Source organism: Bubalus bubalis, chromosome 6 (genome assembly GCF_019923935.1).
Source record: "Bubalus bubalis isolate 160015118507 breed Murrah chromosome 6, NDDB_SH_1, whole genome shotgun sequence".
NCBI classification, from domain to species: domain Eukaryota; kingdom Metazoa; phylum Chordata; class Mammalia; order Artiodactyla; family Bovidae; genus Bubalus; species Bubalus bubalis.
In genome coordinates, this window is record NC_059162.1 from 109,411,235 (window position 1) to 109,425,258 (window position 14,024).

Sequence of the window (14,024 nt, forward strand, 5' to 3'; positions counted from 1 at the left end):
AATGATCCCCCTTCCCAAGAGGACACTAACCCTTGCAATCCTCAGATTTCTCTGCTCTAAGGTTCGCAAGATGGAGGCAAAACACTGGAAATGAGTTAGCTTGCATGAATTTTCACTAATCACTCTAGAATGTCCCTCATTTGTAAAATTAATTTTTATAAGAGATTTTGAAACTAGGATGTAACTTTTTTCTTCTGAACACTGAAGGAAAATATGAATGAAAAGAATAATTTAAAAACTCTAAATTTCTTCACAACAACAAAAAAGTATAATGGGATTCTGAACATTTGGAGTGCTCCCAGAAATTCTAGGAGGTTAAAAAAATTATCTTGTTTTGATGCCTCTATACTCATAATCAAGCTGTTTTGTTGTAACCTACTACCATATGTTAGAAATCCTGCTGTTGGCAGAGAGCCTTTGTTAAGTGCTCTATGAACCATATGATATAACCTTTGCTTGGGACAATAAGTGTTACAACAGATGCAAGATTACCCTTTCAGTTCTATCAGCACAAAACAGTCGAGTGTGGTGTCTCTTCTGAACTACAATGTAGGTTATTCCAGGTTGATAGTCTTTCTCCAAACTGATGCAGGCTTCTCGAATTGCTAGGAGTTCATAATATAATACCTAGAGAAGATTAAATGGGAAGATTTGATAGAATCCGTTCTATACATACTTCAAAGTAAGATACTGATTTAGACTCAGTTTAACTCATTAATTTATAGCTAACTATACTTCTCTTATTTTATCCTGACTAATACCAGAGCATGGTCTTAGCGATCAAGGTTTACACATCCACAATAAACACTTTAAAAGGAAAAATCTAAGGAAGGGTCAAAATTTGACTGTAGGAGCTCTCAACTTAATTAAGGCTTCTAACTTCAGAACTAGACACCACATTATAAATACAGTACCTGATATAACCATAGTATGGGAGAATCCCGGGCAACCAACCTGCCTGAACTGCCCCTCTGAAACACCATCCCGATAGAAGATGATACGAGTAGGCTTGAACCGAGTTGACTTATAAAACTGAATGAGAAGTTCTCGGACCATGGAGGCGAGGTCCTGGATGATCTCCTGTCGGGGTCTCTGAACTCTTACAGTAGCACAGTATCTGCTTGGGTGGGCATCCATACTACCTACAACCTAGGTTGGAAGAAGTAAAGAAAAAAAATAGAAATTAAGGTAATCAAAAGTGTATCAGTATCAATTTTACCATAAAAAATTGGGAAAAAAGTACCTAGATTTCATTTAAATGTGTATTTTACTATAACCTTAACAATCATTGTTTATTTTGAAAGTAATGAAAACAGACGATTCCAGTGACAAACAGAATAAGTGAAGAACAGAATAAAAGACCCAGTCTAGGGTCGAAAACTATTTTCCTCTAAGTAGGCTGCACTTTACATTTAACAATTTGATTCTAGTTTACAGATGTTGCTGGTAAACCTAAATACTGGTAAAGATAGAGAAAAAGATGTATATAAAGAGAACAAGAGGAAGAAGAAAAGTAAAAAAGAGGATCCATTCAAACACCTGCGCTTCCCTGATAGCTCAGTTGGTAAAGAACCCTCCTACAATGCAAGAGACCCAGGTCTGATCCCTGGATGGGGACGATCCCCTGGAGAAGGAAATGGCAATCCACTCCAGTATTCTTGCCTACAAAATTTCATGGACAGAGAAGCCTGGCAGGCCATAGTCCATGGGGTCTCCAAGAGTCAAACATGATTTAACAACTAAATCACCACCATTCAAACACCTGATTTCTCTTACAGTTTAGCAAACCACTAAAGATTTTGGCATCCTCTTTTGGGGGCTTCCCTGATAGCTCAGTTGATAAAGAATCTGCCTGCAATGCAGGAGACCCTGGTTCGATTCTCGGTCGGGAAGATCCCCTGAAGAAGGGTAGGCTAGCCATTCTAGCATTCTCGGGCTTCCCTGGTGGCTCAGCTGGTAAAGAATCCACCGGCAATGTGGGAGACCTGGGTTCGATCCCTGGGTTGGGAAGATCCCCTGGAGAAGGGAACGGCTACCCACTCCAGTATTCTGGCCTGGAGAATTCCATGGACTGTTTAGTCCATGGGGCTGCAAAGAGTCAGATATGACCAAGCGACTTTCACTTTCTTTCACTTTAAGAACTGTTCAGTTCAGTTCAGTTCAGTTGCTCAGTTGTGTCTGATTCTTTGAGACCCCATGAATTGCAGCACGCCAGGCCTCCCTGTCCATCACTAACTCCCGGAGTTCACTCAAACTCACGTCCATCAAGTCAGTGATGCCATCCAGCCATCTCATCCTCTGTCGTCCCCTTCTCCTCCTGCCCCCAATCCCTCCCAGCATCAGAGTCTTTTCCAATGAGTCAACTCTTCGCATGAGGTGGCCAAAGTACTGGAGTTTCAGCTTTAGCATCATTCCTTCCAAAGAAATCCCAGGGCTGATCTCCTTCAGAATGGACTGGTTGGATCTCCCTGTAGTCCAAGGGACTCTCAAAAGTCTTCTCCAACACCACAGTTCAAAAGCATCAATTCTTCAGCATTCAGCCTTTGTCATAGTCCAACTCTCACATCCATACATGACCACAGGAAAAACCATAGCCTTGACTAGACGGACCTTTGTTGGCAAAGTAATGTCTTTGCTTTTGAACATGCTATCTAGGTTGGTCATAACTTTCCTTCCAAGGAGTAAGTGTCTTTTAATTTCATGGCTGCAATCACCATCTGCAGTGATTTTGGAGCCCAGAAAAATAAAGTCTGACACTGTTTCCACTGTTTCCCCATCTATTTCCCATGAAGTGATGGGACCAAATGCCATGATCTGTTACACTTCCTAAATTTTTAAAAGAATTTTTCCTCTTTTACTGCAACGCCCTAGATAAAAAGTCCTGACTCTATACTCAGTCTTATTGTGTTGTATTTATGCTTTGTATCTGGTCACTGGAGAAGTTAGTATTGGTTCTGAGAGTAGCTATCTTAATTTTTACTTTCTGTGTCTTAATATTGTTGTGTTTGCAGCCCATGCATTGCAGTTAGAGAGTAGCCCCACTCACTGCAACTAGAGAAAAGCCTTTGCAACAACGAAGACCCACAACAGCCAAAAATGAAAATTAAGAAATAAATAAAGGTAGGCAAGAGATAGAAGAGGCAGATGTTAAGAGAAGCAGTATTAAAGATTTCAAGTGCAAAGTATTAAACTGGACAAAGGTGAAGATATTTTATACTGAAAAAGAAGCAATGCACCAAACTTGTATGTGATACATCTTTCTGTAACAATGACATGACTGAAATACATAAACTCTTTGAATTATAAAAAGTAACTGAAAATATGCAATTATGGAGAGGCCAAACAGACAAATTTCTGTGTAGGACACAGAAGAGTTGAGGAATACAATTAGTAAACTTGATCTAATAGATATATATGGAACCTGTAGCCTCCGAACTAGAGAATAATCATTCTTTTTAAAAAATCCAAAGAACATTTGAAAGTTGGCTCTGGATAGATCTACATAAATATACATAATCTGTAAAACTTCACAAATGTATTTTTAAAACTTCATATATATTTACAAAAGTTTATTTCAAAGAAAATGTCATTAAAATTCAGAAAGTTAAAACCAAAATGTTGATCTTCATGTAAACTTGAGATAAGATAAACCTGCTTGATACTCACAGCAGCAATAGAAGGTTTCTTCCCATCACCAGCTGGCGGATGAGTGACATCTGCTCCCAAAAAGATCACTGGTTGCTGGAACACAGAAGGTCTTAAACACATTTTTAACAAGAGTTAGATAAATTTTTTCATTATGCTTTTATCTGTCTCACACTAGGGCAGCCCAACTGCAAGTTGTTGGTATAGCACAGAGAAGATCCTTTTCAGACAGCTTCTGCCTTAAGCAGCTGTGCTGATGGTTGTAAAGGGCAGTTGCGGCTAGCATTCTTCATAACAGGCATAAAATGATAAAATTTCCTCATATTAACCCATCAATTTATATCAACCTTTCTTTAATCTACTTACATTTTAAGCCAGTGTAATCTTGAAAGGAGATAAAGACTCATTAAACCACACTGGAAAGGATTAAGGGACTCTACTACTCCCCGAACAAAAGTGTAAAATTTGAGTAACATATATTTAATAGTCATAAAGTAGCTAGTGGTTCATTTTATTTTAAAATTGTATTCTTGAAAGTCAAATGACTATTTCTCTTAGTTCTTGGGCTTGATAAAATTCTATATTCATCTCATTTATGAATCTCATTTATATTTAATAGGGATGGGAAATAGAGGCAGTATGGAAAAACAGGAAAAAAAAGAGCTTTTGTGTCAACAAGACATTTAAGATTTTAGAGACCTAGTTGCTTCAACTATTAAAAGGAAACCTATTGTTTAATTCTCCAAATAAGATTATGCCTCTTCCCCAGCACCCTATTTCTAGGTCATCATGTCTCATAGGTCCTAAGAGCTCTTAGACATGATGGCAATGTAACAGTAACATCTGTTGTCCAATTGGCCCCAGCAATTGATATGACTTATTTAACTGATTTACTTAATTGACATGCCCCCTCTGGTGGCTCAGACAGTAAAGCGTCTGTCTACAATGTGGGAGACCTGGGTTTGATCCCTGGGTCAGGAAGTTCCCTGGACAAGGAAATGGTAACCCACTCCAGTACTCTTGCCTAGAAAATCCCACGGACAGAGGAGCCTGGTGTCCATGGGGTCGCAGAGTCGGACATGACTGAGCGACTTCACTTTCACTTTCTCCTCTAATCCCTGGGATTCCCTGGTGGCTCAGCTGGTAAAGAATCCAATCGCAATGCAGGAGGATCCCTGAGTTGGGAAGATCCCCTGGAGAAGGGAACGGCTACCCACTCCAGTACTCTGGCCTGGAGAATTCCATGGACTGTATAGTCCATGGGGTCGCAAAGAGTCGGACATGACTGGGCGACTTTCACTTCATTTCCCTTCTCCCCTAACCCCACCCTAAGTCCCTAAAGGAGGAAGAAAGGCTTCCCTCACTTTCTAGGTGAGTAGCCTCAAGACACCAGCTTGAAGATGACTACTGGACTTCCCTGGTGGTGCAGTGGATAAGAATCCACCTGCCAATGCAGGGGACATGGGTTTGAAAACTCCACACGTCGCAGAGAACTAAGCCTGTGTGCAACAACTACTGAGCCTTTGCTCTAGAGCTTGGGAGCTGCAACTATGGAGCCCACGTGCTGCAACCACTGAAGCCCGTGCACACAGAGCCTGTGCTCTGCAGGAAGAGAGGCCACCGCAATGAGAAGCCCAAGCACCACAACAGAGTAGCCCCCATTCGCTGCAACTAGAGAAAGCCCGCCTAAAAGCAACGAAGACCCAGCGCAGCCAAAAGAAAAAACAAGAAGGTGACTACCAAACAATGAAAAAGTTTTACAAGCTGGATGCATCTGAAAAATAAAGTTCTCAAAACTTTCTAGTGAGAGCTGAGGAACTTTGCACACTAAATGAAAATGGGATTTTTCATAAAGCAGTCTCTTAAATTTTGCCAATCAAAACTCTTTACTTTTTGCCAAAATTTCTACTTATCGCCTATGGCAGGAATCACCAAAGTTGTCTCTTACTTAGGTCTTAGGTATGGCTGCTGCTGCTAAGTCGCTTCAGTCATGTCCGACTCTGCGCAACCCCATAGACGGCAGCCCACCAGGCTCTGCCGTCCCTGGGATTCTCCAGGCAAGAGCACTGGAGTGGGTTGCCATTTCCTCCTCCAATGCATAAGAGTGAAAAGTGAAAGTGAAGTCGCTCAGTCGCGTCCGACTCTTAGTGACCCCATGGACTGCAGCCTACCAGGCTCCTCCGTCCATGGGATTTTCCAGGCAAGAGTACTGGAGTGGGGTGCCATTGCCTTCTCCTAAGTATGGCAAAACATAGAAAAATTAAGGTATGAAAACTAATGGAAAAAAAACGAATATCTTATTAGGTGATTAGCTTATCTTACCTTTGATGAGGTACAAGAATATTATTGATCCCTCCAAGTTTAACATTTATCTTCAGGCACAGGTTTGAGAGAGTCTGAGGGGATGTTTTTATTACATTCTTGACTTGAACACATTGTGTAGCCATACCCAAAAGTGTATCTCCGACACGTTTCACCTCCGCTAGGAAACAAATACAAACATCTCTAGTTAAAAAAGGTCAAATTTTACTGACCATTAAGCTGCTTTGTATGTTTTCCCCTGTGAAATATATCACTGTATTACAGGATACCCCAAATTATACCAATACTAAAACAATGTTATTAAAATTTATAGTATACTGTCTTTTTTTGGGCAATGCAGTGTGGGTTGTGGAATTTTAGTTCCCCAACCAGGGACTGAACCTGGGCCTTTAGTAATGAGAGCCAACTGATCCTAATTACTGGACTGCCAGGGAATTCCCTATACTGCCTTATTTGATTGTATAAATGTGTAGTGTCTTGAGGTCATTCAAGAGTGCAGTTAGTAATATAATTTCTATCTTAAATGTTTTAAACTGATGTCTAGCCAATTAAAATAAACTGGATCTTTCAAATTAACTGTTTCCAGGATTTCTCAAAACTCTGTTCTAAAATAGACAATTATAAAATATGAAAAATTATCCTAAAATATAAAGTATACTGCCTTGAAGATCAGCTTAAGCATTTAGTGATAATGTTTCCAGTTGTTTTCTTCATATATAAGAAAGTATATTTTTGTCTTCATGAAAATACTATAACCGCAACTGAAAAACCAGAGAAAAATATCATACATAAACCCTTATTAGTATTTCATTGTACTTTCTTCCAGTAATAGTCTCATCTGTATTATTTTAATGCAGTTATAATCACAGTATACTTATAGCTTTCAATCCTATTCTCCAAAGTTTAATTTAGAAATATAGAGGTATTACAGTATAAAGGCTTTTATCCTGTCCCTTTCTTTATCCTGTTTCCTTTTCCTATCTAACTATTCACACAATGACATATTTTTGAACTGAATATAGGTTTCTATTATTTCATCAATAATATATCAAATAGATTTCTATTATTTCAAAGAACATTATGAATAACATCTTTGTATATTTACTTTTGTTTGGTTGTGTAACTATAGCTTCAGGATAAATTTCTATAGGTAGCATTTTTATAGATACTGAAAAATCACCCTCCAAAAAGATTTATTAATTCATTTAACAAATATTTATCGAGTCATCTGATACATGCTAGCACTGTGTGAAGCTCTGGGGATACAATGCTAAGTCAAGAGAGACACTGTTTTTGCCCTCATAGAATTTATAGTCTAGTCAGAGAAATAGGCATTAGTTAAATAATTTTAAATTTAACATCACAACTGTGAAACAACATAAAGGAGTGGTAACAAGGTGCTGCTGCTGCTGCTGCTGCTAAGTCGCTTCAGTCGTGTCCGACTCTGTGCGACCCCATAGATGGCAGCCCACCAGGCTCCCCCATCCCTGGGATTCTCCAGGCAAGAACACTGGAGTGGGTTGCCATTTCCTTCTCCAATGCATGAAAGTGAAAAGTGAAAGTAAAGCCACTCAGTCGCGTCCGACTCTTAGCGACCCCATGGACTGCAGCCTACCGGGCTCCTCCGCCCATGGGATTTTCCAGGCAAGAGTACTGGAGTGGGCTGCCATTGCCTTAAAGACAATAAATGTTAGAGAATCTGACCTTGTCAGGGAGGTTAGGAAAAGCTTCCCCCAAGGAAGGGATGTCTGAACTAAAAAAGAATGTGTGTTTACTTGGTGAAGGGTGGAAGAGAGTTATGAGAAGCAATATAGGTAGAAGGAAGAGGGTAATCAAAGAGTTCCTGTGAGGAAAAAAGCATAAAGCAAGAAGATGAATTCTGAAGAGGTAAGAAGTCATAGATTAGAACATGCAAACCCTTGGAAGATAATCTTAAGTGTCAATTTTATCAATTGCATAATGAAAAACTACTGAAGTGGGGGTGATTGGGAAGGTGGTAAAATCAGATCTGTACTTTAAAAATAGTACTCTGGACACTGGCTATAGCACTAACACATAAAAGATTAGAAGTCATCACTTCCATCCTCACAACAACAGAAAAAGCTGAACAAAACTGAAAATCAATGATTTGTCTTTGTCTTAAATCCATCAGAGAAATGAGGTAACAAAGAGAACTGCCACTCCGAAACAGGTGAATACAATGAATCACAGTCAAGATCAGCTTATTAGAAGCAGAAACTGATGAAGACATTAACTGCAGGAACAATTAAACACTAACTCCTGGGAATTCTGTGGCAGCCCAGTGGCTAGGACTCCCAAGCTCTCACTGCCAAGGACCAGGGTTCAGTTCCTGGTTGGGTCGGGGAACTAGGATTCCACAAGCTGCGCAGCACGGCCAAGAACAAACAAAACAAAACACACACACAGAAAACCACACACATCAACTCCTATATCTCAAGAAGAAAACCCAAGCAATCCAAATAAAAATGAGCAAAGGATTTGAATAGACATTTCTCCAAAGAAGATCTACAATTGGTCAACAAACACAGGAAAAGATATTCCACATCAGTAATCATTAAAGAATGCAAATCAAAACCATAATGAGATACTACCCCATACCCAATAGGATGGCTAAAATAAATGACAAGTACTGGCAGGAATGTGGAGAAACGGAAACCTTGCCCATTGCTGATAGGAACGTAAAATGGTGCAGATTCCGTGGAAAACAGCAAGGCAATTGCTCAAGAAACTAAAACTGAATTACCATATAATCCAACAATTTCACTTCTGGGAATAGATCCAAAAGAAGGGAAAGGAAGGATTGGAACAGAGAGCTGTATGCTCATGTTCAAAGCAGCATTATGGTGGAAGTAATCCAAGAGCTCACTGATACATGAATAGATAAACAAACTGTGGATATACATGCAAGGGAATATTATTCAGCTTTAAAAAGGAAGAAAATTCTGATACGTACTCTAGCACAGATTAACCTGAGGAACATTATACTAAATGAAATAAACAGTCACAAAGGACAAATACTATTATGATCCATTTATATGCGGTAACTAGAATAGTCAAATTCATACAATCAAAGTAGAATACAGGTTTCTAGGAGTTGGGAAGGAGAGATGGGGAGTTGGTGCTGAGTTTCAATTAGGGATGATGAGAAGCTCTGGAGATGGATGGTGGCGAGGGCTGTACACCATGAATGTACTCCATGTCACTGAACTGTATACTTGTTAAAATGGTAAATTTTATGTTTTATATATATTTTACCACAAAAAAAGGGGAATAAAATTCTTATACATACCACAACATAGATAAACCTCCAGGACATTACCCTAAGTGAAATAAGCCAAGAACAAAGAGATAAGTATTGTACAACTCCATTTACACAAGTTATTAGAATAGGTAAATTCATAGACACAGAAAGTAGAATAGAAGCTACCAGGGGCTGGTGGGTAGGGGGATGGGGAGTTATTGTTTAATGGGTACAGAATTCTGTCTGAGATGATGAAAAAGTTCTGGAAATGAACAGCAGTGATAGTTGCACAGTGCTATGGATATACTTTACGCCACTGAACCGTGTACTCTAAGATGGTTAAAATGGTAAATTTTATGTTATGTATATTTTACCATGCATACACACCAAAACTTGTTAAAAAATAGTTAATTCAAGAACATCCTATGAAAACAGTATATCAGAAAGAATGAACACTACAATCAAAATTTGACACCAGGGCCTTTCTTGGTGGTCCAATGACTCCAGTGCAGGGGGCACGGGTTCCATCCCTGGTAGGGGAACTAAGTGCCCACATGCTGCATGGCAGGGCCAGAAACAAAACTGACACCAAGCAACTAATTGATAGAAGGCATCACTTATACCAACATGAGACAAATGTACAGATTCCAGGGTTCTGGCTAAAGAGGGAGGGCAACAGTGGAGCCTGAAATACAGGCATCAGCACTCAAGAAACAAATATTAAAGTGGCAAATCGATGAGTTTTTCTATGAGAAAAACAAATAGGATGAAGGCTATGAAGGTGCTGAAAGATAAGAATTTGAAAGATAAGAATTCCAGAACAATTTAACAGTTGAAACTATGTGAGTGGATAAACTGATTTATAAGTAAACATAAGAAAATATATATTTTTTAAAAGTGAAGGGGGTTTTCCTGGTGGCTGAGCGGTAAGGAATCTGCCTGCCAGTGCAGGAGACGTGGGTTTGATCCCTGGTCTGGAAGGATCCTACGTTCTGCAGAGCAAGCAAGCCTGTGAGCCACAACTACTGAGCCTGTGCTCTAGAGCCCATGCCCTGCAACAAGAGAAGCCTCTGCAGTAAGAAGACCGCACGCCACAAGTAGAGAGTAGCTCCCGCTCGCCGTAACTAGGGAAGAGCCCACCTAGCAACGAAGACCCAGCATGGTTGAAAATAAATAAATAAATTTTTTTTTATAAAGAGGAAATATGACAAATAAGAACTAAGGGAATCTATTGACAGTAGACCTGCCTTGAAAGAAATGATAAAAGTATGTTTTCTAGAGAGAAGGAAAATTATATAGGTTGGAAGTCCAGACCTATACATACAAAAAAGGGTCAGAGAAGGAATAAATAAAAAATAAAATCTTTTATATTCTTATTCCTAACTGAACTAATAGATAGCTGTTCAAAATAATAATAGTAACAACATATTATATGGAAATGAATGACAGCAATACTGGAAGGGACAGGAGGGAGAAATTGGGAATATTGATACTCTATTATAAGGTATCTACACTATCTGTGAAGTGGTACAGAATTATTGAAAGCAAACTTAGATTACTAGTAAATATATACTGCAAACTTTAGGGAAACCACTAACATTTTTCAAAAAAGGATAATTCATAGAAGAGAGAAAATAGAATAATAGAAATGCTCATTTAAAACCATAAAAGGGAGAAAAAAGGGAGAAGAGTAAAAAAAAAAACACTAAGACACAAACTACATGTTACCTGCGTGCTCAGTCATTTCAGTCGTGTCCAACTCTTTGTGACCCCATGGACTATAGCCCGCCAGGCTCCTCTGTCCATGGGGTTTCCCAGGCAAGAATACTGGAGTGGGTTGCCATGCCCTCCTTCAGGTGATCTTTCCAACTCAGGGATGAAACCAAGGTTTCCCACATTGTAGGTGGATGGTGTCAGGGGTATTACCCTACTGTCATGGAAAAGTGGGGTGTCCTCATGGTTATGGCTAAAGAGTAGCAGAAATGTCTGCTCTAGTAGGCAGAGATCCAGTTTGTGATCTCTTTTACATGGAGTGTTACATGGAATGTACCAGAAAAAAACTAAGCAGATAGCAGGATTTGTGAGTCATCCCAAAACACACAGATTAAACCTATGGTCAGCCAGGTTCAATATCTGAAAATCAATTAAAGTAACTGATCCCATTTATATGCAACCAGTCAATCCTAAAGGAAATCTACCCTGACTATTCATTGGAAGGAATGACGCTGAAGCTCCAATACTTTGGCCACCTGATTCGAAGGGCCAACTCACTGGAAAAGACCCTGATGCTAGGAAAAGATTGAAGGCAGGAGAAGAAGTCGACAGAGGACAAGATGTTTGGATGGCATCACCAACTCAATGGACATGAGTTTGAGCAAGCTCCAGGAGATGGTGAAGGATAGGGGAGTCTGGCATGCTGCAGTCCATGGGGTCCCAAAGAGTCAGACACGACTGAATGACTGAACAAACAGACTGATCATATTAAGAGAAAAAACTGAAAAATCACATGATCATATCAAAACATGTAGAAAAAAATCCATCATCCATTCATAATACAAACTCTCAGCAAACTAGGGTTAGAGGGGAACTTCCTTAACTTCATAAAAAAACAACTAGAAGGTTTACAGCTTTCATTTTTATTGCTGAGAAACTAGATGTTTCCCCCCTAAAGTCAGGAACAATGTAAGGATGTCTCATCTCACCACTGCTATTCAACATCATACTGGAAGTCCAAGCTAATGCAAGGAAAAGGATATAAAAGTATACAGACTGGGAAGGAAAAAATAAAACTGCCTTTGTTCACAGAGAACATGACTGTCTATGCAGAAAACCCCCCAAATTGACAAAAGCTTCTTGGAACAAGTAAGTGACTTAGCAAGGTTACAGGATACAAAGTGATTATACAAAAAATCAACTGCTTTCCTAAGTACTAAAAATGAAAAACTAAAATTTAAAATTTAAAGTGCAATAACCATTTATACTAGCAACAAAACAAAAAATATATACTTCAATATAAATCTAAATGAGGAAAACTATAAAACTCTGATAAAAGAAATCAAAGAAGCTTTGAACAAAGAGATATTTCTTGTTCAAAAATAGAAGATATCAATTCTAAGATGTCAATTCTTCCCAGTTTGATCAACAGACTCAATGTAATCCCAGTAAGTCTCAGCAAGTTACTTTGTGATTACTGACAAACTGATTCTAAAGTGTATGCAGAGAGGCAAAAGACTTATTAGCTAATACAACAGGGAAGAAGAATACAGTCAGAGAACTGACACTACCTGACTTCAAGGCTTATCACAAAGCTAAATTAATCAAGACAATGAGGTATTAGCAAATGAATGGACACACAGACAGATGAAACAAAAGAGAGTCCAGAAACAGACTCACACAAATACAGTCAATCTTTGACAAAGCAGCAAAGACGATTTAATGGAGAAAGATAATCTTTCCAACAAATGGTGCTGAAACCACTGGAATCCACGTGCAAAAAGAAAAAAAAAAAATCTAGATATGACCTTATACCTTTCATAAAAATTAAGTAAAAATAGATTATAAAAAAGAAAACTATAAAACTTTATGTAAAAAAGAAAATGTATGTATGTATCTATATGTAAAAAAGAAAACTATAAAACTACTAAAAGATTATACAAAGTAAAACTTAGAATATAGCACCAAAAATGATATGTGAAAGAATATACTGATGACATTATTTAAATTTGGACTTCATTAAAATTTTAAACTTGTGCTTTATGAAAGACATGCTTAAGAAAAGACAAGCCAGAGCCTGGGAGAAAATATTTGCCAAGTAGGTATCTGATAAAGAACTTGTATCCAAACATACAAAGAACTCTTAAAACCAAACAATAAGAGAACAAACATATCAATTAAAAAATGAGTAGAAGACTGGAATAGACATTTCATCAAAGATATACAGATGGCAAAGAAGCACATGAAAAGGTGCTCTCTCTCTCTCTCTATATATATATACACACACGTATTTTGGCCATGCCACGCATGTGCAGTATCTTAGTTCCCTGACCAGAGACTGAACTCATGCCCCCTGCAGTAGAAGTGCAGAATGTTAACCAATGGTCTGCCAGGAAATCCTGGTGCTCAATAATATGTGTTATTGTCGTTGTTCAGTTGCTAAGTCGTGTCTGAGGTTGTTGATATTTCTCCCAGCAATCTTGATTCCATCTTGTGAGTCATCCAGCCCGGCATTCTACATGATGTACTCTGCATATAAGTTAAATAAGCAGGGTGACAGTATACAGCCTTGACATACTCCTTTCCCAATCGGGAAACAGTCCGTTGTTCCATGTCCAGTTCTGTTTCTCCTTGTCCTGCATACAGGTTTCTCAGGAGACAGGTAAGGTGATCTGGTATTCCCATCTCTTAAAGAATTTTCCACAGTTTGCTGTGATCCACATAGTCAAAGGCTTTTGGGTAGTCAATGAAGCAGGAGTAGTTGTTTTTCTGGAATTCCCTTGCTTTTTCTATGATCCAACGGATGATGGCAATTTGATCTCTGGTTCCTCTGCCTTTTCTAAATCCATCTTGTACATCAGGAAGTTCTCAGTTCACATACTGTTGAAGCCTTGCTGGAAGGATTTTGAGCATTACCTTGCTAGCATGTGAAATGAGCACAACTGAACGTGTTCAAGTATATATTATTAACAAACTTCAAAGTAAAATGACAAGATACTACTACATACCTATTAGAATTGCTAAAATCCAAAAACCTGTCAGATACTGAATGCTGAATGAATAGGCACTCTCATTAACTGCT

The 14,024-nt window shown here is 38.7% G+C and overlaps 1 protein-coding gene across 5 annotated transcripts in view; it reads right to left on the reverse strand.

Annotated features, from left to right (window-relative positions):
- The window catches only part of AGO3 (argonaute RISC catalytic component 3), a 135,093-nt gene that overhangs the window by 20,081 nt on the left and 100,988 nt on the right, over window positions 1-14,024 (reverse strand). For all 5 annotated transcript variants that reach the window (XM_044945262.2, XM_044945263.2, XM_006077598.4 and 2 more), the window contains 4 exons: window positions 5,968-6,127; window positions 3,667-3,757; window positions 955-1,149; window positions 493-627 (listed from right to left, as the gene is read on the reverse strand). In XM_044945262.2, the coding sequence (XP_044801197.2) occupies window positions 493-627; window positions 955-1,149; window positions 3,667-3,757; window positions 5,968-6,127 (581 nt within the window). The remainder of the gene's footprint in view (window positions 1-492; window positions 628-954; window positions 1,150-3,666; window positions 3,758-5,967; window positions 6,128-14,024) is intronic.